At 34.1% G+C, this 27,672-nt stretch overlaps 1 protein-coding gene across 1 annotated transcript in view; it reads right to left on the reverse strand.

The window, feature by feature from the left end:
• The window catches only part of SEMA3E (semaphorin 3E), a gene marked incomplete at both ends in the record, with an annotated part of 260,253 nt that overhangs the window by 26,330 nt on the left and 206,251 nt on the right, over positions 1 to 27,672 (reverse strand). Inside the window, 7 exons of the mRNA XM_079711567.1 lie at positions 1,664 to 1,886; positions 4,029 to 4,173; positions 7,020 to 7,089; positions 7,524 to 7,638; positions 8,702 to 8,844; positions 9,899 to 10,018; positions 20,246 to 20,339. Of these exons, the coding sequence (XP_079567693.1) occupies positions 1,664 to 1,886; positions 4,029 to 4,173; positions 7,020 to 7,089; positions 7,524 to 7,638; positions 8,702 to 8,844; positions 9,899 to 10,018; positions 20,246 to 20,339 (910 nt within the window). The remainder of the gene's footprint in view (positions 1 to 1,663; positions 1,887 to 4,028; positions 4,174 to 7,019; positions 7,090 to 7,523; positions 7,639 to 8,701; positions 8,845 to 9,898; positions 10,019 to 20,245; positions 20,340 to 27,672) is intronic.

Raw genomic sequence — 27,672 nt, forward strand, 5'->3', positions numbered from 1 at the left:
TTGTTTAAAAATTATGAAATCTTGTGGTTGGGTTAATAAAATTTGATTAAAATAAAACAATAACAATTACCTGTATCATACATTAAAAGGAACAAAAATTATCATATCAAGCACACATTATAAATATCCCACAATTATTATATCAAGTAAAAAGCAAAGATGAAACTCAAATTATCAATTTGCAACCAGTGATTTTGCAATAAGGACTATACAGCACTAAAGCAAGTGCCTGGTAAATTTGGGGAAACATAACTATTTTGTGGGATTTTCCAATGCTGTACTCATCACACATTTATCAAATATGTTCTTTGTGCTGAAAAGCTGTGGTTCAATATAACAATATCTTTACGTTAAACATAGGTTACAAGAGAGTGTAAGTATATACCTGGTATTTCTGGAATTCTCTCAAATAGCTTTGGTCAATCTAATAAACAAGTATTTCTGAAAACATTCTTGGACTTATATATGACTTCTCATTTAAAAATAACATACTTTTTTCTATGATTAATTTTATCAAATATTACTCTTGCTTATGGAATTCTTTTTTTTTTAAACTCTGTTGGATATCACTATAAGTGAATTCATGGCCAGGTAACTTTAACTTTGTTAAAGAAATCTGATGCTTTGTTAATCTTGAACCCACAGTGTAGAGCACATTACTAACCTCCTAAAATAAATGAATAAAATACAGCCTGCACCAGAGATCAATTTCTTGAAATCCGATGAATATCTCCTTACTTAAATCTTTGCTTTTTCAGAAAGCATGAGTGGAAAAGCTCAAGCACCAATATTAATACTATATCCTAATTCCTGATTTGGGCATATGCAACGTCTCTTTAGAATATGTCAATGATTAAAGTTAAGTATGGTAGAATGTTTCCTCTTCTAAATAGGATCTGCTGTAGCAATTACTATGATGCATATGAAAAAAAAAGAAATGATCATTTTAAAGATTCTTTAAATGACTATATAATTTTAAAGTACTTGACAGAATTTTATACATATTACCCCGGATGCTAAAAGATTCCAAGTTCTCTTCCACAAGCTAGATCTAATGCACAGCATTAACTGAAATTACAAATTTATTTGAAATATTCACTTTTAGCATATTTGTTACACTTTGTTTTATTAATGCAGGATACTATAGCTTTGGTCTAAAATTTTATCTCCATTATGTGTAACACTTGGCTTGTTTGGTACACATGGTTGACTTCTGATGGGGCCTGATAAGCACAGTTGAGATTACAGATTTAGGTGAAATTACCTAAACCTCACCTAAAGATTGAAAAATCTTGAGACCTTGCTGAGCAGCCAAAGGTAGCAGTGGGCCTGGGGGAGTAACAGGAGAACTATCCTTGTATGGCACCCTATTTCCTCTGTGAGTTCTTTTTGGAACCAACATTGTTTATTGTTTGTTAACATCAATTACTCATTCCTTTACATATTCATTTGTTCAAATGTATTAAATATTGACCCTGTATCAGGAATTATGTGCTGTAACTACCCCAAATCTTCTCTTCCATTGCAGTAGACAGGTAGTATGTAAATGAGCCAATGGGTCAACCAGGGTTTTGTTGGTAGGTGGGTCTTTTTTAATGTAATAATGTTATTGATTTTAAGGTTCAATTTAAATGTCTCTCTGAGTACTCTCTAATCTCTTTACCTGTCCCAATGAACAAGACATCATATTGGCCATCCTCGGCTTCCACTCGATCCACTGCTATTTGTTTCAGGTTATACTTTCCATCTGTTTTCACCAGTATTGGTTTTTTATGGGCAGGTTTTATGGGCTGGTACATAAGTGGATGGCCTCTTGCAAATCTGATGGCATCATCGGGGTAGTCTTTGGTGGTTCCGTACCTCCCTCCATTCACTTTGCTGGCACACTGAAATACAAATGGAGAGAATTTTTTCCCCTGAAATCTAAAGAGCAAATTTATACTCAATTATGAAAAAAATAACAAAAACTGGGTATGTTCAGTTAATCAACTGTGCATTTAGCAACATTTAGTAACCATACACTCTTCATTACAGAAATAAAATCTGCATTAAAAATTGCATAGAGAGACTGAATTATTTCAAACATGCAGCAGTAGAAATAGACAGATAGTAGTGAAATACTGAAAAAGTAAAGTATATGTAATACTGGTATAGTCTGGAGGTAATACAAATATATAACATTATAAATATTCTAATTATTTTTCCTGCTTCTAAAATTTATTTTTCATATTTGTAAATTAAATTTTAATTTGCTATGAACAATATATTGTTCATAGCAAAACAAAGAGACTCTTTATTGTGCTAAATCTTCCCCCCAAATTAAGAATCACAACTGCACAATAGCTTTCCCATTATTGATACTATGATTGGTGATGGTTCCAATTGGCTCACTGACTACAGAATTTTAGTGCTGTAACATTGAAACCAATTCAAATTCCATCGTTGTTAAATAAGGAAAAAACCCTCTCTGTTCTACTGTAATCTGTATGAATTTACATTATTTTTGTATGAATTAGACACAATCAATTGAGAAAACAAGAAATATTTGCCATAACATGTCTCAATTCTTAAATCACTGACTCTAAAAATAAATGTTCAACGGTACCTAAGTTACTTCTCGGAATACCTTTAACTGTGTTGATTAATGCTTGTTATTAAGTGCTCCCTCATTTCACATATTTTCCTCCAGAACCAGCAGCAATTGCAATGATGACCTTGATAAAAATTTTCCACTTCAGAGTATAAATACAGTAGTTTAGTAATCAGATTCTGCAAAGAGGGCATTTTGAATGGTTTGTTTTTAAAATTTGGGCCATATTTCTTAATTTGGCATGAATTTTTCACTTGAGTGTACTTTCATGATATATAATTGGAAACATTTTGGACCAGCCTGGAAGCAGTTCAGTAACCAGTCACTTCCTCCAAATCTCCTTTAATACCATGTGGTTTCAAGAAGCATTTCCAGCAAAGCCACAGGAGTGGGTTTTCTCCATTTAAATTGTAATTTCAATCAACAGAGTGAAATAAAATATACTTTATGTCTTACTGGAAGTAATAATTTTAAGCTAGTGAGAGAGAGTGATTGAAATGGTAAAGCCTTACACTTGTTAATGTAGGTAAGCTTTGTTTCCACTTTGAATTTTGGCTCTGCAAAAATGGTTTCTACTCGACTTGCAAGCACTTGTGGAATCAGCCTAGTGTTGGGTTTTCACCAGCTGCTCATAATAGTGTAGACCGTGGCCTGCATGACAAGTTCAGTATTCGTTCTCCATGGACAGCAGATACAATGATGCTACACTTTCCGAACCTAGTTGTGTACGGAACATGTGATACAAAATCATCCTCATCATCCTCATCATAATCATCATCATGTGTGCAATTAAAAGCACAAAGTTTGAATGGCTAGTTAGGGAGAATCTTAGTAGTATCAGTTAAGAGGCCAATGGTGGAACTTCTTATTCTCTAGCAACACAGCTGTATTGTCACTTTTCTTCCAGAAGGCCAGCAAGGATGGCAAATGGGGTGCTCAGAATTCTGAAGAGCCAGAGAAAAAGCTTCCTCTTGACATCTTAAAGTGAGAAGTAGGGAGAAAATGTGGCCTAGGGAACTGAAAGCCTGACTCAAATATTATAATATAAAAATTTGGTAACATTCTCTCACATGGAAATCACATGTGGCACTAATTCTTCTGAAGAGGCTGAGAGGAATCTGATGCTCATTTCACTGGATATTTCTGTATTGACCAGTACCCTTAAAAATAAAATTTTAGTGAGAGCTACATAGATAGCTAAAATATCAACAATAATATATAGTCTATAATGCTAGGTTATATTCTTTTCATTAAACAACAAGCATACATCTTGATGTAAGAAGTAATATTTCTTTACCTTGCAAGTAATCAAGCATATTTTTAGGTATTGAATTTAACTATTTCATGCTAATTTAGTAAAGCATCTGAAACAATGAACAGAATATTACTAAAAGAGTCTTTAAAAAATAAGAATACTTTGTTAAATGCCTAAACTTACAGAACCAGGTCTTGGATAAGGGACTTTTCCTTCATAGAGTGACCAGTGGTATTCAGGTCCTTCCTTATGTGCATATGGTCCATTAAAGGCTGCCCGGATACTGGACATGTGATAGACACATATAGCATGCCCTCTAAATATATTACTAAAAAAAAAAAAAAAGATAAGTTACTATTCTGGAACAGACTAGGAGGTCACCGAGTCAAGCCCCGCAGACAACATAGATAAGGATGAAGTCTTTTGGATAAAAGACTTGCAATCTCTTAAGCATAGGATATTCTAGAGATATTAACTATTGCAATATTTCAAGTATGGAAACTCCAAAATTTACCATTTTTTGCCTATTTATTATAATAAATTGAAAATGATATTGTTAGAATCACAAAAGCAGTTGTGTCACTTCATTTTTCCCAGTTAAATCTTATTTTTTTTATTGAAGTATAGTTGATTTACAATGCTGTGTTAGTTTCAGGTGTACAGCACAGTGATTCAGTTTTATATATATATATATATATACACACACACACACACACACACACACACACATACACATATATATACATATATATATACACAGACAGATTCTTTTTCAGATTCTTTTGTGTTTTTATATTTTTCATTAAGATTTGGCCTTAATATTTTAAAGATTCATTCCCAAGTTGAGGAAGGCTTTATCTCCTTGTACGTTGTCCTCTCTTCCAAGTAGACAGTGTTTTCCTATTCGCCATTCTGTTAATATTGCTATAAATTTTATTCAAATTTTATTACTTCTCTTAGTGTATATGATTTGAGGAACAATTTAAAGTCTAAAGAAAATTTGGGGCTTTGTTTCATTCTTTAGCTTGGGGTCACAGAAACATTAATAAGCCTGCTGTATATTCCTTCCTTCAGGTCACTGGAAACAGTGCTACAGTGGAAAGGTTTACTGGGCTGCACCAGATTAATTTTGAGAAAAAGACTTACATTCTACAAAGCTCAGATTCTTTACCTGCAGAACTACTAGCAACTGAAATTATTTTTTTGATAAAAATTTCTACTTGTTGCAGATAAAGACAGTAGTTGACTAACTACAGCAAGCTTCATTGGGGGCATAAGATTCTGCAAAAGGACATTTTAGAATGATTTGTTTTAAAGACCTGGCTGCATTTCTTAATTTGGCATAATCTGAATGAATTCTAACACTTCCCTAGCCTCCTTATTGTGAGAATTAAAATAATTAGTTTGTGAAAGTGCTTTGCAAAATGGATAGTTTTTTTAAGTGTAACATTTCCTACATTCTGAGACACCTGTAGAACAGCAGTTATGTTACTGTCTGAGGACATCAATTTACACATCTTATAACACACCTTGAAGCAATTGGAAATGCCTGCAACAGTGAGAAAACCAGAGATAGTCTTCCAACTAACATGGCAATAAACCTTTGATCACCATGCTAGGATATCAACCTTTACGTCAGGTAACAGCTGGCAAGCCTTTTTCTCACAATTATGTATAAATTGAACAGTCAAAATTGAAATTATGGAAGAAAATAATGTCTTGTCTTTGAAATCTCAGACAGATCTATTATGCTATCATTTATGAAAGCAGCTTATAAACTGATCATTATAACCCATAAAAAATCTATACTGATTATCCTATAGCTTATATTTATCACATAAAGCCATGGATTTATCATGCAGTGTATAAATTCTTCACTGGCATAAGGCAGAAGATGAAATGTAAAAAGAAGTTAGGGATTTTCCATGGACTGTAATAGCTACCAATCTACATTAACATCTCCTTGCATCAAGGAATAACTGATAGCAAAATTGTTTCCATGTTTCTGTGCTGAAGAAAAGGTCTCCTTACAATAGCAGGATACTTACTGAAAGAGCTTTATTTTTTTTTTTTCAAAGTGAGCGTAATAAACTACCTGCTGAAAAAGTAAACAAAAACTATGTGGAGAGATCCTAAGCAAACAAGGTACACATGACTATAGAACAGTTTAAGGCCAATGCAATGCAAACGAGGAACTGAGTAATATCATTCTTTTCCCATCAAGAGAACTGAAGTATATTCTTTATTTCTCATTCCAGTCATATCATCTCCACTCTGCCTTATTTGGAAAGACACTCAGGAAATTATATATATAAACTTTCAACCAAAACTGATTCTAATAACATTTTTTCATTCATGTATCAACACATGAAATATTTTATTCATTTTTCCAGCACTCTTCAATGGATACAAAATACAAAAGCATAAAAGAGAAAAATACTAGATCATAAGCCCTAAACTTAAGCACCTTTTTAAAATTTTAAACTCAGAGGGTAAATCATAAATGTGTGTTCTCTAAGAATCTGCATAGAAGCAAGACAACCAGAATAAAGGAGTGGGCCAAATGCTCTGTGATTAAGGAACCAAGGAGTGTTTCATGAAGATGGCAACTGACGAGTATTGGAAAAACTGATAGAAATCAGCGTTAGAAGGGAAAGTAGATAAATAAAATCACAGTCACTGGGAAAGCAGACACTGGGATTCTGACAAGGTATTATCTTGTCAAAAGCAGAGTCTGTGGGAATTTAGAGGAAAAACGTTCAATCCTGAATGGGGAAGACTCGATAGAGAGCCTTGAAAGCCTGACTTGGACAATTGTACATGATGATTGAAAGAATTATCCTAGACTCTATAGCATGGAACTAGTACCTTAAAAACTGTATGAGAAAAAGAAAATCATTCTGTTGTAGATCAGAGAGGGAAGAACTTAGGACATTGAGCATAGGAGGATGCTGGTACTTCAAACAAAAACAAATAAGAATCTGGATTGAGATTGTGGCTTTAAACATCAAAGTACAACTGCAAACACAGGAGACCAAAGAGAAATTGGTGACTTATAAAGTACGGAAAGTGAGAATAACTCATTGGTCAATAGTATTTTCAATTGCATATACGGTGAAGGGGTTTGGCATCCTTTGTTTCATGATGTTTCGACTGGCCATATAAATTTCTCACCTGGTAGTGTTGAAGAGTCCAAATATCACTGGGTTCTTATGATCTCTGGTATGCAGCAAAAAAACATCCTCTGAAACATTAAAGACCATTATGTTACTTAATATGTTTAGTCCTCGTTGCATGTGAAGAAAATATATTGACATAAAATAGTTTAGAACCCATGATAGATTTTAAGATATACATTTCCATATACAGTTATATAACAATGACCAAATGACAACATAGTGAGACTGATGACTGTTCAAGATGACTTTGAGCTGGGCCTCAAGGAGAGAACTAGAGGCACCGACTCTAAACTAACAAGAGGGGTCTTTCTGTTCCCGCAACTCCCTTGTCCCCATTCGGGGACCTGGCCAAGATGAAAAGAATAGAAACTCGCTCTAAGTTAGATAGAAGTCAATTACTGTGGAAAGCAAATTTTCCATATGTGCTAGAAACAGTGAGGGTTATACAAAGAAACATATATATCGAAGAGGAAAATTTAACTCTCCCAACAATATTTACCTAATTCATCAAAATATGTATCAATTCCATTCATTCCTGGTACTGAGCAAACCAGTCTAGCTTTCAGGAAAGTGCTCCACTTGTTCACTAGTATTCTCTGTCCTCCTACATCGTTCTGTAGAAAACAGAAAGCAGGTAAATGGGTACCCAGAGAACTTTTACCACCAACAGATTTTGTATTATTAAACCTGCAGATGGCAAGAGTTATACTTCTTTTATTTAATGTGAAAATTTGAGCATAATCTTCAAATAATAATAAAGATGCAATTCCCCATAAACTTTTTCTTTAGGTTTGCACATTCTGCCTTGTCAATGTACTTTCACCCTGGCCCATTAAATACAGTTTCCAGGTATTAAACAATGTTAGTAGAGAGTAGAGTACACTTTCCTAAATAAAGTAGTAAGCTTTATGATATAGTAACGTTCATTATTATTTTACTGATAAATAATCTGTTTATCTCAGAAGTACAGAAGCAGCCACTTCTTTTTCTTATTTTAGGGAAAAAGGCTTGAAATACTAACACACAAGCACACATATACATAACAGGCATACATATTTGCACATATACACAAAATACATATGTGTGTATATGTGAATATATATATACATACGTATATACTGAACATACATATAAATGTCTTCTTAACTTTATTCAAGTATCTTCTTAAATATCAAAATAACTTCACATTTATAACACTATTAGCATTCTCTCAATATATATGGCTACTTCAGTTGGTTCTGAATGTCCACAAAACAACCTATCTGACTATGCCCAACAAAACTATATATGTTTTTCCTACAGAATCAACCATCTGAATTGTTGAAACATGCTTATGTAAATTATTTAGAATGTGGATTAAAGAAACTAGCAAGATTTTGGTGAAATTAACTTTTTAAAATGGAGCTCAAACTTCTGTGTAGGAAGAAGTATAGCCTAATTATAGGCCATTTCTTAGTAGGGCTTTGAAAATGGAGAAAATCACACAAAATGCAAAGCTCTTTTCAGATTAAACTTTCAGTAGATATGAAGTCTGAAGACTAGATCATAAATACCAATTTTAGGGAGCCTAACAGAATAGAAGAAAATATACAGTAGAAACCTACTATAAAATGAACAAAGTCCTGACCATAAATTGTGAGTTAGGCAAGTTTAGTGAGAGAGGAAGGCGGTCCTCACCACGCAGAGTCGCCCCACTCTGGTGTAAATTGCCTGGGCATTGTTTTCTGCCTCCAGGGCCTTCTCCGTAAAAAAGAAATACACTTTGTTGTCATCTCGGTCTTCATTGTCAGGGATCATGTACGAACCTACAAATTTTGGTTCTAGAGAAGTAAAAATAGACGAAAATGTAATAACTATTACAACAAAGTAAGTTAATATATTTCCCTTGAAATTTTGTACTAAACATTAAAATCATGTAGCTTTCTCCATATTCTGTGCAAATCAACAATTTTTAAGAAATGTTAGGGTATTTAAAATTTAACTGAGTTGGAGGGAAATAAATCAATTTCAAATAGCATACATTATAGACCTGAAATGAATTCAAAGAAGAACAGATTAGGAGCAGCATGATTATAATCTCCATGAACTTCCTCCCATATATATATGGGAGGCATATATTAAAGTCAATATATGTAAAATATTTTAGTAAAGAAGTCTATCATTATTTTTTTAATTCATAAATTATCTATCAGTCCAGCTCATGGAAGACCATTTTAAGTTTTTGTATTTGTAATCAAAGGGATCTGAGGGAATGACCTCTGATGGATAACGGAATGTCAAATATTTTAATGATAAAATGCTGCCAATAATGATTATGCACTCTAAAGCTTAATAAAAAGGCTGAAAATAATGAAACCACTCACTATAAAATGATTTTAGTCCCTAGATATACCAATGTACCAAAATATAAACATGATTCCTTACAAAGGATTCTATGTAAATGAATGCCTAGTGATTCTCCTAGAATTTCATTTGTCTCTCAAGTACAATGTGATCCTTTTAAAACAAGCAAAGCAAAGCAATCAATTCATACAAAATTATACCAACTGACAAGAGAAAACAAAGCAACTTACTGGATGAAAGGGGTTTTCACTTTTCATGTGTTTGTCTTGTTCATTTAAGTCCTGATTTCTAACTATTGCTATGAGGGTAATCTGGTTGTATAATAAAGCTGATCCACTCTGCTATAAAATGATATACATATATCATATATAATATTTTAATTCGGGAATATTGCTAAGGAAAAAAACCCTGAAATTTGTGAAAACTATAAATTACATTTGTATTGTTATTATTATCAAAATGGCAAGTTTCCCATGAGCTCTGGACTTGCTTTCAGTTCTGATTTACATACGCTTTTCTCCCCAGTCCTACCTTTCAACAGGCGCTCGTCATCGTGCTCAGTGCGGATATGAGCCAGTCGCCCCAGGCTCCTGAAAATGGCAGCGTCTCTGCCCCAGTAGTCACTGTAGAGTCCAGCAAACAATTCACTACCTGCATGAAAACATCAGATAAGATAAGTCAGTATTCGTTTCTGGGTCTGATGACAATGTATAAAACCACAATTACAATAAACATATCCAGGTTTCCCGTGTATACGGCCTAATGAAACAGATACCACTGCTAAGAGCATATATGGTACAGTCAGACGGCCAGGGTTTGAATTGTGACTCTGCCACTTACTAGATGTGTGAACTTGAGCAAATTGCTTAACCTCTCTGCGCCTCAGTTTCCACATTTACAAATAGGGGACTAGCCCGCAGAAGTGTTGTTAAGAGTAAAGCATTTAGAAGAGTAGCTGGCATATACTAAGGCCTATATGAGTACTTGATAAATAACCTGGCTTTATGGTATTTTAATAAACTTCTTTTAACCTTCATATCATCAGGTTATTAGTATTGGTATTGGAATTAGTATTAGTACTGGTATTATATGTGAGTCAGCTAACTCAAATTCTTCTTGTAGTAAGAAATTGCTTCCATCAACAGGATTTTAAGGCAGGAACCACAAAGTCTGACAAAGCTGTATATAATCCAATTAGTTGTCATTTAATTTGTAAGTGTGTGGCTTATTTACACAGAAATGACAGAAAGATCTCATAATTTAATCAGGCAGTCAACAGAATGAATGAAGTTAGCTGCAACATGTGGTGAAGGCCACAGACTTAAATCAGACCAAGGAATACACAAACGTATGCAGGATCTCAAGCCATGGCAACGTATCTTTGGGGCCAGCCAGAAAGAAAGACATTAAAATTGCTCACGAAAAGAGAAAAAATAATTAACAAAAAGAAAAATAACATAATGATATAACTAGACCTCCAGAAAGATCAAAACCTCTCAAGCACAGGAACTTGGGGTTCTCTTTTGTCGAACTGACAACAAAAGGTAACTGGTGTGCTCCTCAGTGAGGCCAGAAGGATTGTCCTGGGCATATGAGGCTCGAATCCTGTCCTGGGCTAAAATCTCTGGCCAAGAAGCAGATAATAGCAACAGATCACTGGATATAGCACACTCAATTTAGGGTGGCAAAATTATTTTCTTAATGAGTGTCATGTAACTGTGGTCAGGTTTTAAAATATAGATATGATGAGTATACTGAAAGTATACTCAAAGTATTAATGCCTTTCTGTTAAATCTGGAATGTGTACATATGTGTCCAAGTGGTATTTAAAGTGCTTTTTTAAAGAGAATTCAAATTAATTGGATTTCCAATTTAATAAATTTAACTGTATACTCAATTTTAGAATTAGAATTATTAGTTACGGTATAAAAATTTGACCAAGTATCTAAACAGAATTAAACAAAACTTGAGTGTCATATTTATAAATTTTATTGATTAGATTTAAAATTGTTTCAATATTTATGAAAGGTTTTTCCTAAGGTAAGGTCTTTAAAACTTTAAAAAACTTGAACACATTAAATATATTTGTATGGTTTAAAATTTGAGAAGGTAATCAACTGAGTTGTAAATAGGATCACTGTAAGAAGTTTATTTCCACCTTGAGATAACAATTTTTCAAAAGTAAAAATGATTGCTTTTGTTAGATTTAGATTTAGAAAAAGAAAAGTGAGATATAAATTGAATTTAAAAATAAGAAAACTAAGTTTTGATAAATGTTACTAAAATAAACTATTCTTCATTTACAAAAAGACAAGTAACCATAAACGTTTTTTTTGATTCACAAAACCCACTATGGATACTTAAAAACTATACAAGATACAAATAAATAAAATCCAGGTCTTTCGCAAAGGAATTCACTTTTAAACTATATATATTATATAAGTGAGAAAGAGAGAGAGAGACAGGAGAGACAGAGGCAAATGTGGTAGAATATTAACAGTTGGTGGGCCAAGGTAAATGCTATAAATTTTTACTCCTCTTTCAATTTTTCTTTGTATTTGAAAAATTTCAAGACAACAAATTAAAAAAGAAGCTGTATTTGTTTAGTTCATCCTGTATATTCAATGCATGCTGAATGAGAAATATGATAAGGAAAATAACAAAAACTAAAAAATAAAGATGCTTTATATCCGGACTTAAGAAAATAAAATTTGGTAGAGAAGAGTTATATCAGAACTCTATTTCAGCATATTCTTTGAAACTAGAAGGGGGGAAGAACAACATAATTTGTATCAAATTCAATCAGTGCTGTCTTCACCAGAAGTTTTATATCCATGTGGAAAAAGAGTATTTTGGTATAAAATGTATTCAGTGGTTAGCGATATGAACCATATGTGGGGTTCAATCTGTACTACTTGAACATAGATAAAAGAGAGTCATGCTGAATTCATTAAAAGGCCTTGGAGATCATCAACTCTATGGCAGAAATGAACGAGTTCACGCACAAAAGAGTTAGTTGACTATTGAACCACCAGAGCAAGGGTTGTTCTGAAATTTTAAAAAATTATTGTACTTGGTTATAGTTTCCATAAAAATATAAAGGCCATCTTACATGGATGGACCTAGAGATTTTCATGCTAAGTGAAGTAAGTCAGACACAGAAAGACAAATATCATGTGTTATCACTTACATGTGGAATCTAAAAAATAATGATACAAAAGAACTTATTTACAAAACAGAAATAGACCCACAGACATAGAAAACAAACTTATGGTTACCAAAGGAGAAAGGGAGGGGTGGAATAAATTGGGAATGTGGGATTAATAGATACATACTACTATACATAAAATGGATAAACAACAAGGATCTACTGTATAGCACAGGGAACTATTATCAATATCTTGTAATAACCTATAATGGAAAAGAATCTGAAAAAGAATATATATATGTACGTCAACTACACTTCAATAAAATACAGTAATAAAATAAAAAGGCCATTTTGTAAAACTGTCCTAAACAGAACTTATTTTTCTAATATGGACTGGACTGAATGTTTAATTCATAATGGGTACAAAAAAAAGATTTCTTTAAAATCATGACAGTTTTATATTTCTTAAGTTTTTAATATTTAATGTAATTAAATTTCCTAAAATATTTACAGAACTTTTATATCTGAAAATATTACTTTGGAAAAATAATCTTTATTTTAGTTCACATCAATTTTCTTGCACATATCCCAATTTGAACACTGTTTCCAAGTTCTACTTGTAAACAATTCTACAAATTTAACAAAAAAGTTCCCCTTGTAGCCACTAGATGGAGCCATATGATACCAAATAATATACATCCAGGGCAGGTTATCTGCAAAAAGGAAAAGATGATATAGTACCAATTTTACCCAATTTCCCTTTTTGTATCCAGATAAAAGAAAATGGTTTGTGAACAATTCAAATAATACAATATGAACTCTATGACTTAAACTTCAAAGAAGCTACTAGACAGGTGCTAAAAAACTATATGCTATGTAAACTGAACCAAACGTGTTCCTGTTGGAAACATTAGATTTTCCTCAGAAGGGAAAGATTCTCCTTTCATATTTTATTATCAGTGTGAAGAACAAAATAAATTTATAGTAATAGATAATAATGATGGTTGGTAAAATACTTTCCTAAGAAAAAATAAACACTTTAATGAAAAATAATGAGAATAAAGCTTTAGGCACAAAGTTAACTAACAGTAATTAAATGAGCAAAAATAATCAACATTATTATAATTGATATTATTTATGGCAAATACATAGTTTCTAGTTGAAAACTTTAAAATTATAACTATTTGTTATAGAGACAATTTGTGAATCAATATTTTGGTATTGTATACAGCAAAAAATAATATCTGGATAATTCATATTTTCACAGACTAAAAAAATTTCATACAAATAGTAAAATATGTTTTAGATTTTCAATGATAAGAACAGAACTACTCAGATTTTTAGTTTTCTATGTCTATACAGACATGATATTTAATAAATGTATTAGCTTGGTCATAAAGTTTACTGGTATCTATTTTGATATTCTGAATATAAATAACCAATTTGACTTGTATGCCATATGTTTCATTGTTATAGTACTGGCTTCTGATGGTAACTGATGTTATGTTAATGTTAGTTGGTTATAATTAAAAAATAAAACACATCTGCAGGGTATTTTGACAGGTGAATGTAACTTATCATTGTCATGTTCAACAACAGTCTCTGTGTACAGATACAAGAAGAGTGGAAACAATTCTGCACTGGAAATCTGGCAAACTAAGCCCCAGCCCCAAACCTACTGTTTGTGGCAAAACTGTTCGGAATCTCACTGCCTCGGTTATTTGGAGAATCAGAGGGGTGTACAAGTGATTTCCTGAGGTTGCCAAGCTTTTCTGTTCTCTCTGCTGCCCTTTTTTTGGTTTGTATGCTCTTTGCCTGGAATTCTGCACCTCCCCCCTTCCCACTTCACCTCCCATTTACCTGGCCACGGCCCACTTTCTCCATGAAGCTTTCCCTGACCAAACTTGTGTTAGTTTAGTAGCTCCTAGTACCACCATAGCCCCCATGCCTATCATATTTCTCATCCTACTATAGTTTGTCTCCTGTGTTTGACATTATTCCTCACTAGAATGCAGATTTCTTGATGTGTCTTATTATATTCTTTTGTCACCAATATCTTGTAGAGTGTCTGGAATACAGAAAATGCTCAATAAGCATTTGTTGAATCAAAGAATGTCATAATGAGTTAATTAATACGTGAATAAATCTAAAACTTTTAGTGTTCAAATTTAAAAAAAACTATGAAATGCAATAAAAACAAAACCTCAGGATAAGATTCTGATTTTTCAAAAATGCTTCAGGGAGAAAATATCAAAAGAAAGCAAAAACTGTTGGCATTTATATGAATAGCAGAGTTCTTTGAGTTTTTGTTCCTCAAAAAGCCTATATTTAGTAATTTTAATCCAGGAACACAGGGACTCTATCTTCTTCTAGTATTTGTCGCCAATCGTTTCAGCCCCAAAAGACTGTGTCTACTCTCAACTACTTTGTAGGAAAGAAAACAAAACAATCATTTGATCTTGGCGATTCAAAAACAAACCCATTGTAAATAATTCTAAGTTAAAATGCATAAGTAAAATACTTTTCTACACAACTCCTTTTTTTACAATACAAACTCCAGTTGAAGTTTTAGTGAAACATACTTCATTGCCTTAATATTTTATCAACCTTATCAAGAGTTTCGTTCATAGATGGTATTATTAATCGATTAGTTTTTACTCACCATGTTGTAAATACAGATTTTAATTGTTTAGTGAGAAAAATTCACAGTTTTTCATGCCCTTCTTATTTTCTTAAGTCTTGCTCAAGCATTTCTCCTATTTATGTTGTAAATGTCTACAAATCTGAATAATGTGAAACATATTCATCTCATGGAAAAGACATGGCTAAAGATGGATTTAACTACCTCATTTTATAACTGAACTGTATCATTTTGTTAGAAAATCATTCTACTTTTGCACTATTTTACAGAGTGACTATGACATGCATAATTGCAAAGAGAAACAAAATGCACTTGGGAGGATGAGGCCATCCTCATGATCCATAGGTTCCAACCTCCCAGTTCACACTCACGGTCTGTGTAGGATGCTGAAAGAAACCAGGAAAAGCAGGTCCTTTTATCAGTTGTGTAGTTGTTTGGACTTTCTGTTTGTTTTTGCTTTGGCAAATAGCTAGCATTAGCTATCAATGTCAAGGTGGTTTCTGACATATGAAGGAAAATAGAAAACTGTGTTCTGAATCTGTTCGTTTGCATTTGCTAGCATCCATGACAGTACTGTGAGTTTCCCTGGTGGCAAAACAGTGACATTGCTACCAGCATGGTCAAATCAGATTTCTAAGGGGGAGAATGTCAATGGGGAATTGAAGACGACATTTTTTTTCTTTTTTCTTCTTTTTTTGTTTGTTTTGAGGAAACCATAAGCAAGTATTCAAATAGCTCATTAGCAACTAGCAGTTAATGGCCAGAAGCAACAGTCAGCATGTGGATACTTGGCATTCTGCCAAATGAGAAACAGTCTTAACCTGGACAAGAAATTACAGATATTCTTTAGGCCCAGGAACATGCTAAAGGAGTAAGTTTCTACACAGTTGGGATGAATTCAAGAAACGAGCCAGCACATTCACTTATGTTTATAGAGGTTGTGATTGTAAAGACATACATTTTACCTTCATTTCGATGATTTCATTTATTTTTCTAACATTTATGAAGTCCTGTTTTGTGCCAGAACTATTCATTTGTAATTCTGCCTTGAATATATAATTAATAAAATAGAAACATTTATTTGTAAAAAAAAGTTTTAGTGGTATTAAGAGCTTGAGATAATCACTTAAATTTTCCCTGCATGAATTCCGACTCCCTTTCATTCAATTGACATTGACCTTTACTTCACAGAATTTGTAATGAGGGGATATATTCACAAAGGTCTCATTGTGATGAATAAAAGTGCAGGAAGAAAATTTCAGCAGCTGTAAACTTTTGTAGTTTTATTTGCTGTAAAATGTAACCTAAGACATGAAAAGCGCAGAAAGAAAATTTTGGTGACCATGAAATACCTCATTCATGGTTATTTGTTGATATAAAATTCAGTAAGTCTTTAACTTGAAAGTATCCTAAAAATTCTAACAACAAAGCTACCACTTTCAAAAGCAAAGTGTAAAAAGGTACCTGACAAATCAGAGTGGTTTTCCCCCAAACACTAGTAACATGTACATTAGCATACCTTAGGTACTTTAGGTATGGTATGTATTAAATTACACCTAGAACTGGTAATAAAAATCTGGGTCAGAATGAAACATTTTAAAACAGTAGCAATAGAATTGAGCCGACAAAGTATCAAAGAAATCCCAAAGTTACTGAAGGTGTTATCAACTTAATAAAAAGAATACTGCAATATTATATCAAATGTAAACTGATGCAAAAAAGTCAGCTAATACTTTTCCTTCCTGACCAAAATGATATATGACATAAAGAAAATATTTCCTGAATTTTTATTTGGCCAGCCACCAAACCTAATAATTTTTAGTGGCAAGATAAGTCTTAAGTATCTTTCGCTGACTTGAAATGTACAGACAAGTAATGCAAGAATTCATTTTACTAAGTAATTCACTGTTTCAAAAAACTGTTTTTAAAACCCGATTATAATGTCTTGCCTTCTTCAACCAGTTATCTAAGACCACTTTAAATGTAATATTAGTAATCACCGTAGAGGGAAAGTGTGGTTAAACATAGAAATATTGTACCTGTGATATGAATTTATACACCACCAAGGTAAATTCTGTTAATACAAAGTGACATTAAAAGAGCAAACCTAATTAATGTATGATTTCATTTTGATTGGCTTCTGAACATATAGAACATAGCTCAATAAAGAGATTGTTTTACTCCTTAAATCTTGTTTCACACAGAATCATTGCCAGTTACTAACATTTCCATTCTAAATTAGACTATAAATTTAATAAAAGTATTCATTAACCTGTCTTTCACCTAACAGATAATATTTATTCCTTACTTAGTTTTTCAGTAACCTTTTACTCCATGTGATCTTAAGTCAACAGAATTTAAGTTAAATAAAATGAAACTTGTATCTAAAGTTAAGATATTATAAGAAATTCTCAGATTTGTGAGCATGTTTTTTTCTTTGGGGGCCTTGTTAGTTTTATGAGTATTACAAATTTGAGGGTTTTTTTTTTTAATGATGAAAATGAATCTTAATGTAAACAGGTATTAAAAGTTAAGTGTGACCTACAATTAAGAAAGAAACAAAGAAGCAGAAATGGTCTAAAGATGGTCATCTTTTTGCTGGAGTCCTGTCCTAACCCATCGGCAGAGAACATGTGCGATCATAAAATACCACATTAATGCATTCTTTTCCTGTCAGAGTAAGCTGCACCAAGCCTACCAAATTCCAACTCAGGTAGCTCCATTTTTTCCAGTCCAAATTCCTGCTGCTTTTTCAATTGGGTGAATTATTTCTACTTCCTGTCTTTTAAAGAGTTGCTGGCTCACATAGGTTATCAGATTTCCATCTCAGTGGCTGCTGCATATCCACAGTAAGTGAATGATCTCTCAAAGGTACTCTGGGATGAAAGCTAGTGGATAAATGAGAAGAATTATATTTTTATTTCTTCTCTTCGCAGGGATTATTCTATAACTTTTGTGTTTAGCTTGGAGGGCTCTTATGATTTGATTTCTTTTCTGAATAAGTGAAACAGTCACCCAGATGGCAAGCACTTCACATTTTAGCAGAGTGTAATTTGATTTGGAAGTTCAATGAAATTCACTTGGAAATGTCCCTCCAGTAATATTTCCCCTCTTAAAAAAATTCAGTTTCAAATTCCTGGTTTCATGCAAAAACAAGCTCCAAGGAGGCTGAGTGGTGAGTGGCTAAAAAAAATTACTTTTAACCATTAAAAGAAATGTTCAAAATAAATGGTGTTCTCTTCCCATCTTCTTAGGATTTTACTAGAGAAGTAGCATTTACTGTGTAATTTTTGACTTTCAATACCTTTTATAATATTCTTGTAAATACTATCCCCAAATTTATTTTTGGTTTGTTTGCTTAGGAAGCTCAGTGAGTATTTCATTCAGTCGATATTTATAGGAGGCCTTTTCTGTGCAATATATTGTATGGTAAAAGAAAGATGATAAGACACTCTCTTTCTTCCAGACATATTCAAATCTTAAATCTATGAAGTTACAAAAATCACTAAAAACATTAGAAAAAAATTGTATGAGTCTATCAAATGCATGTATTTTAACGCATATGCTGCCAATCTACCACGAATTTCTAACATTTATGAATCTGGCATTCTCCAAAAGTGGCATTCTTAAGGTTTTGATTCCTACTAAGGCCAAAGTGACTTAAGCAACTCAATTCCCATATTTATAATCTCCCCTTCTCATATTATGTTTACACACACACATATATGAGTGAGTAGCGGAACTCAGGATATCATAGTATTTTCTTTAAAATCTTATATTCTTTAAAAATATCTCTTTATTCAAGCTCCTAAAGAACTAATCACTACGTGAATTCTCACCTTAAAGCACTTTCAAATTATGAAGCTGAAGTAAATCAAACCTTCCCTACTGTTTAGAGCTAACGTAAGATTTTTGTTCTACACATAAATATACGTATATATAAAAGCTCTATTTATTTGGATCTGAGTACCATTACTGCGACGGGGGACTGTGGGGACTCTGATGCAAGGCTCATCAGAATCAACTGTCTGCAATAAGTTCAAGGAACGTGTTGTCTTTAGAATATACAGGAACATCTGCATCAACTCTAAATCCAGCATAAGATGTGTTGATTACTCATCAGTGGGGAGTTTTAAGTTTTACCCACTTATTTAGGATAGGAAATCTCTACATGTTATTTTACATGTTTTCATTTTCTGTAAACAGGATGACCTAATATTAGCAGATAACTCTAAGTGCTGCAAATGTAATAACAGAAGCTTGTGCATCTGTACCATATATCTATCAGAGCCTCTCAACACTGAGAAAACAGAATGATTCCTAACAGCACCTGTGTGAGGTGTCAGGGATTGCTCTCTTCAACTTTATACTTGGCAACTCAATCAGTTGTCTGTACCATAGCAGTGCTGGAATATTTGATAAGGGTGTGCCATTTTCAATCCCAAACTGTATTAAAGAAAAAGTATTTTTCTGAGATTTAAGCGAGATTTTCATGTATCTCGTATAATTTAATTGAAATCCAATTGAAATCCAGATCAGACATGGCCAGCTTATTCTATTATTCCAACGTGGACATAGTTTGAGCCAGTCAACCTCTACAGCTTACATTTTAAATTAACAGGAATTTAAATAAATGACTTTGAAGTTCCAAACTGAGATGACTCTCTGCTGAATTCTACTGACACAGAGAAAGGCACCCAGAAGACAATATTAGATATTCCCTTAAAGTCACAGATTAATAAAGAATTAACATATGTTAAAATAGTTTAGTTTCTCTAGCTACATTTTTATTAAAAAGTATTTATATAATTGCATTTTGTGAACAATAAAGGACAATACAAAATACTTTCTATCAGGTATTAAGGGACAATTTGTGTTTTCTGGATGAGACGTCCATACTTCATAGCAGCTGCACTTATTTTAGAGTAAAATTGGCTCAGGTGAGCATGGCTTGAAATTTAATATCCATGCTCCCAGCACCAATAAATAGACATGACACAGCAATGTATATGAAGAAACAGCAAAGAATCTGCCTGAAGTTTCGAAATCAATATGACTACCACCTGATGTCTGCATCCATGATAATTACCAATTAAAGTGGAGACGAATGAGGAGCTGGCATCAAAAGGACATCTGCCCCTTCCTCTCTCAGATCTGTGAGATTCCAGGTGAAAAAGGGGATCCTTTAAAGAAAACCAGAAAAGCCATTATGTATTTGCCAACTTTAATAAGAATTTAATTTCTCAGAAAAAATACATTCAACCTTGATTATTTACAAAACACGTATTGTAAATAGGGCACCAGTGAGAAACATCAAGTTATTTAGGAACAAACTGGATTTTATAAATAAACACGTGGGTTTTCAGGCCCATGTGGGTTTTCTCACTTCTCTCAAAAAGGATGCAGGTGCTGAAATGAAAGAAATTTGCTGTTTTTATCACTTGATCAGCCAGTATTAGTTATTCTGAGATGTGTCAGTTAAATATTCCAAATGAATGGAGACTTGCTGGAAAAAAAAAAAAAAGTTAGTAAAAAGGAGACACTGATAAACATGGAAATGGGCATTTATTCCACAAAGGCCATTATTGATTTTTTGAATAATCTCTAAAAGAAAATGATAAAATTTTCTATCAATAATTTGGAATATTTATTTCCAATCATTTTTATTCTTCATCGCATATTCTTTGCATAGACATCTAATATTTAATAATTTAGAGAATGATTACTGCATAAATAATTACTGGGATATTCATGTAGAAGTTGATGCCATATTATGAACAATATTTCAGTATGGTTTCGCACAAATGAGATTTTGAAAATAAACATTTCCATGAAAAACTACTTTATTGGTTCCTATTGCAATCACATAACCACAGAACTTTTTCTGAATGTTCTCAGATTGCAAAATTCTCATTAATGGATATTTTTACAAGTAATCTCCATTAAGTGTGTTATAAATGGTTTCAGTTAAAAAAAAAAAGTAGTCTGGAAAAGTGACAATAAAAATCAATATAGAAAATTTTGTTGAAAAAAAAGCCACTTTGCAATAAAATATTGTCAATACTGCCCACTGTGGCATCTATAAGTAGTCCCGCCCACCTGTGAATAATGAACCTGTAAACAATCCAAAGTCCTGAGGAACCTTTAAGGGTTGCATGCACTTTTCTAGAACTTGATCTGGACTTTCCTAGACAGCCTATTTACTCCACATTATCTATGCCATCCTTTTCTTGACATTCTTATCCAACACACATTCCTCTTTCTCTCTATGATACTCTAAAATCACGATTTTGATCCTGCCATTTCAAAACCTTTCTGGTAAGTGCAGAGTTCACCTGACTCCAGTCTTGTTCTTGGAACTGAACAATAGCCTAGAGAACAAATGTGGCCTCTGAATCCAGAGGTGCGGCTAAACTGATATTTTAAGCCAGAAAAAAAAAAAGTTTATCTATTTATACACTTCACACGAATCAGTAGAGAGAAAGAATGCCAGTAAATAATTTGAAACATTTTTGTGTTCGCTTCCCACAGACAACAGATTTGCAATGACATGAAAACAAAATGTTTGTTGAAATGAGCTAGAATGACTGGTCTACCCAGCTAATACTTAAGCAGAAAGGGTTTCATCTAAATTTGCCAAACATATCCATAGTGTTATATGGAGGAGGAAATGATCAAGTCTATGAATGAAATACTTGTTTACCCCTTTAGTCACTGCCACTTTATAGAATATTTGGTAAAAATAGGTAGGGTATACATACAATACTTGCTCTAATACAGTCAAATGTCCAAATGTTTGCTCATAGAAAGCAGCTGAAGAAATATACTGAACTACTTTCTTAAATCAACACTTTTGGGGGCTTCCCTGGTGGCGCAGTGGTTGAGAGTCCACCTGCCGATGCAGGGGACACGGGTTTGTGCCCCGGTCCGGGAAGATCCCACATGCCGCGGAGCGGCTAGGCCCGTGAGCCATGGCCGCTGAGCCTGCGCGTCCAGAGCCTGTGCTCCGCAACGGGAGAGGCCGCAACAGTGAGAGGCCCACATACCGCAAAAAAAAAAAAAAAAAAAAAAAGACTTTTGATAGCTTCAACATTCTGTGATACTCAACTTTTTGTCTCTAATGATGGATGAAGTTGATTTATCTTACATATAATTAGAAACCGTAAACACTAAAATTGAAGCTTCAAGAGAAAAACAAGTATATTGCTTACTGATTCAAGGAATATAATATATTCATTTAAATTTAAACTGTCAAGTGGGTGAAACAGAAAATGCAAACTGTAAGAATGCTAAGATCAAGAGAATCTCAGATTTTGAAGAACCACAAAGTTACATGAAGGAAATGAAGTTACAATTTCTTAGAAAAGTCACAGGTTTTTGTAATATAAATCATGATCTAGGTTCCTAAGGCTACTACTGTTGATTTGTGAATTTCAGCATGTTTCTGAGATATCAAGTATCGGACAGAGCAGTGTCTTCAACTTTCAAGAGAGTAAATTGAATCAACTGGAAACTATATTCACAGAAGCCTATAACCCTAACATTTTGAGAACAAATAAGTGGAACCCAGGATGTATGAAGCACAACTCTGTGCAATATGTAAAATCTGAATCTGTAAAAGGATGAATTCGGGCCTCCCTGGTGGCGCAGTGGTTGAGAGTCCGCCTGCCGATGCCAGGGGATACGGGTTCGTGCCCCAGTCCGGGAGGGTCCCATATGCCGCGGAGCGGCTGGGCCCGTGAGCCATGGCCGCTGAGCCTGCGCGTCCGGAGCCTGCGCGTCCGGAGCCTGTGCTCCGCAACGGGAGAGGCCACAACAGTGAGAGGCCCGCGTACCGCAAAAAAAAAAAAAAAAAAAAAAAAAAAAAAGGATGAATTCTTTCATGAAACTTCAAATTTGACAACTGAATACTGAATACTAAGTACTTATATATTCTCAGAGATCTACGCCTCAAGTCCAGACTCAGATGTACCTTGACTGAACCCTTCCCACCTTTCTCCAGGAGACTTCAAATATCTCTCTCTCCTTAATTTGATTAATGGCTAAAACTGCCTCAACAAATAGTCTTTTGAAATAATGAACAGATTAAATTAAGCCTTTTTGCCTGCTTTTCACATCAGTATTAAAAATCCACATTTTTGAATAGCTTAAAGGATAGACATACCTATCATTTTAATTTTTTAAATGCATGTGTTCTCAGCGTACACTTATACCAAATTATCACGATGTACACTTTAAATATCTTACAATTTTATTTTTCAATTAGAACTAGGTAAAGCTGGAAAAAATATGTGTATTCTGCAAATTGTAGGTTTTCAGCCCACTAATGATTAAAAAAAAGATAAACTATTAGAACATCCCTGCTTTAGACAAGCACCATTATCTTCATAAAAAGAAGAAAGGTCCAAATCTGTAGAGGATACATCATTTCATGCATACATAACCCTTGGTTCATAGTACTGCAGAAATCAGATAATACCAAAATGCAGGACAATGTTAAGCTGGATTGTAAATGGTGCTATGTACTTCTTAAGTTTGAAGACTATACGCTATTTCTAACAAAATAATGAAGAGGTGCTTTGAACGCTTGAAAGTTCTACAACTTATATCTCATCACTTCGCATAGTCTTCTTTGACCTCGTTCCCAAACCTGACTAGTTCTTTTTTGTTGTTGTTGTTGTTTTTGCGGAACGCGGGCCTCTCACTGTTGTGGCCTCTCCCGTTGCGGAGCACAGGCTCCGGACACACAGGCTCAGCAGCCATGGCTCACGGGCCCAGCCGCACTGCTGCATATGGGATTTTCCCGGACCGGGGCATGAACTCGCGTCTCCTGCATTGGCAGGCGGACTCTCAACCACTGCGCCACCAGGGAAGCCCCTGACTAGTTCTTACATGAACATTTCCATTATTAAATTAAAATGTCACTACAAAGAACAGGAAGCTCTATATTTATTTTTATTAATCAGAACATACCTTCCTGCAGAAGTATAATATAGGTGCTGTCAATATTCCTTATTTAAATCACTGGATGCCTTAAAAACAGTAATACTGTCTCCCTGCTTTTTACTTTATTTCTGAATTACTAAGTTAAATGAAACTGTTAACAAAAATATGTTGCTTGGTTTTTAGTAAAGGCTATTAGGATGTTATGACTAAAATAACATTTGATAATAAAAGCCAGTAAATGGTTGACATTTTTTACGTGAGTGACTTGAGAGTCTAAGTATGGCTATGATTACACACACAATTTTACATTCCTATTATTTTGAACTCAGCCTCGTTTGCTGATACAAGGTATAGCTTTATCACAACTGTTCATTTGTCTGTGATAAATCGGTGAGTGGCCTCAATAAATTTTATCTGAGCACATTACGTGCAGTCAAAACCTTAACACATAATTACATGACACTTACAGAAGTTAAACAAAAGAAGCAAGGCCAGAAAAAGTAAGAAGATAAAGTGATCTTACACCTAATCAATGTTTTATGACATGGTAAAAACAAAAGATTGGCCTGTGGTGAAAGCTAATCAAACCTAAAAATTGTTTGCCTCTTTTTTTAAAAAAAATTATTTATTTTGGGCTGCACTGGGTCTTCGTTGCTGTGTGCGGGCTTCTCACTGAGGTAGCTTCTCTTTGTTGCAGAGCACCGGCTCTAGGTGCACGGGCTTCAGTAGTTGCGGCTCGCGGACTCAGTTGCTCCACGGCATGTGGGATCTTCCCGGACCAGGGCTTGAACCCATGTCCCCTGCACTGGCAGGTGGATTCTTAACCACTGTGCCACCAGGGAAGCCCAAGTTTGCCTCTTTTACGAATGTACTCAAAACTCCTCTTTTTAACCCATCAATCTTTGTTGATAACAAGTATGAGATTTCCACTGAACAAATCATGGAAGATGAACAAGGTCAGAAAGGCAACTTCTATTGGAGATAAGATGACTACTAAAACCATATTTCTGATCTAATTTTATTGCTTCTCTAAAACCTATCTACCATGCCTTTTGAAATCCTTATTTCATGGTAAGTGAATCCCTAAAACCACACTCAATTTACAACATGCTTCAATAGCTCCTTGCCTTAATTGAGTCATAGCTCCCATACTAGGCATAATTATGGAGCCTCAAAATGTTCATGTCCTAACGCCTGGAACCTATGAATATCTCACTTTGCATAGCAAAAGGGACTTTTCAGATGTGATTAAGTTAAGGACATTCAGATGGGGATATTACCCTGAATTATCCAGCTGAGCCCAATGTAATCACACGAGTCCTAAAAATAGTCAGAGACGATGTGAGGATGACAGCCAAGAACCAACCAAAGCAATGCAGTGTGGGGAAGACTAGACCCGCCATTCACTGCTGGCTCTGACGATGGAAGAATGGGGCCATAAGCCAAGGAATGTGGGTGGTTCTCTAGAAGCTGGAAAAAAGAATGACATGGATTCTTCCCCGAGATCTTCTGGAAGGAATGCATCCCTACTGACATCTTGATTTTATTCCAGTGAGAATCATTTTAGACTTCTCATCTACAGAATTATTAGATAAAACATTTGTTTCATTCTAAGCCACTAAATTGATGGTAATTTGTTACAGCAGCCTTAAAAAATGAATGCAGCTCCTATGAGGATATTGTTCCACACTGCTTCTCACACTTCCAGCTCTTTTACATGATTAATCATAAAATTATAAATATCTTTGACCCAATAACAAACCTCCAGAGTTGAGACCCTTTTATTTTTTTCAAAATACAAAGGTCCCTTCCCATCTTCTCCCCCTTAGTCAGCCCTCACTTTGCCCCTTATTCTCTTATCCACATGTCTACCTTCACCATTTCTAAACCTAGGATAGTGGTGATGCTAAAGCAAACCATTCAAAACTATAAAGCAGTCACTAACAACCAGTGGTTTTTAGCTCAGCCCTCAAAATTTCCAAGGAATGTATGTTTTCCTGGTTACGTCCTTTTATAACTCTTTTGAGCAGCTATGTGCTCAAACACCTTAACTCATGATCTCTCTTGCCATTCAGTAGACAGCCTCACACCTTACGTTTGATGGAGAAAATCAGTTTCCATTATTTATGTAATTATTCAGAAAAAAAAAATCAGTTTCCACTTGTCAGGTCCTGGCCCTGGAACAGGAAACACAGTAGCAAACAAAACTCCAAGCCTTATCACTCTACTATTCTCATAAAATTACTCCCAATAGATTTTTTTTTTTTTTTACTGTATCTATCTGCAATATTCAATGCTGTTGCCTGCACCATGGCACTTATTTAATTCACTGCTTTACCATTTATCACCTTAATTTTAACCAGCCTCCTGAGCAGTCTCCCCAGCCACTAATTCTTTACTCTGCTGCCAAAGACTTCTTTCTGAAATGTGAATTTCCTCTTCTCACCTCCCTACTTAAAATCTTTCATTGACTTCCCATAGACTCCAGAAAACAAAGTCTAAAGTCCTTAGGGTATTTACATAAGGGACTTTATACATAAATACTTCATCTCTAAAATGCTGCTCTTACAGTTTGAGTACCAACCATTCTGACTGCTTGTAGATTTTTTAATCTTTCTTGGACTTATTAATGTGCTTAGGATAATAATGCCCACACAGTATTAAAAATTCAGTACAGACCTTATCACCTCTAGGAATCCTGATCTGACCCATCTGTCTGCCCTAATATGGATTCTGGGTCCTCCTGAAGAATCATACAAATCCCCCTTTTACATCATTTACTCCTCTGTATTATAACTGTCTGTTTGACTCTATTCCCTACTGGTTTATGAGGCTTTCTTGAGGAAACTGCCTATGTGACATTTATTTTTGATCCCCTGTATCAAATAAAATACCTGATATATAATAAATGCACAGCTGTTTTTATTGTTTGAATAAATAGTTTTATCTCCTTTGTTGTGTGATCTTTGCCTACTTTCTCACAGATCTAAAACAACTCACAAAACAGAGCTGTGGATAGGTATGTTGATTTAAAACTAGACAACATGTACAAGTTATTATGCTATTCTTTGTTGTACATGCTTTCCTGGGGCTACCCATACAGCAATATCACAGTTCTATTTTTTCTATATTTTGATTGCCATTGGCTTTAGTAACAATTAAAGGAAAAATAAATGTGTTCTTAGTTTCTCCAGCTATTTACTGAAGATAATATATTTTCATAGATACTTTGACAATTTATGATGAACTCTTACAAGGCTTGATATATTAAAGGTTAGGATGAATAGAACATAATATCACATGGCAGTCGCTAAAAATAAAATCAAGTACTGAAGAATTATACAGATGACTTATTTTATCCCCAAAGACCTTATTAATGACAGCATGTAATTTGAAGTAATATGGAGGTGTGGCATGGACGTACACTTATTTGTTAGTTAAGGCTTCCCTTTCCCGCATGACTTTTTTTTTTTTTTTTTTTTTTTTTAATGAGGAAAAGGTATTCTCTTGATACTGTTGTCTATTGTCAGGAAATTTCAAAACTGAATGGGCAATAAAGACCGAGTTCTT

This window comes from Hyperoodon ampullatus, assembly GCF_949752795.1.
Source record: "Hyperoodon ampullatus genome assembly, chromosome: 9".
NCBI lineage: Eukaryota > Metazoa > Chordata > Mammalia > Artiodactyla > Ziphiidae > Hyperoodon > Hyperoodon ampullatus.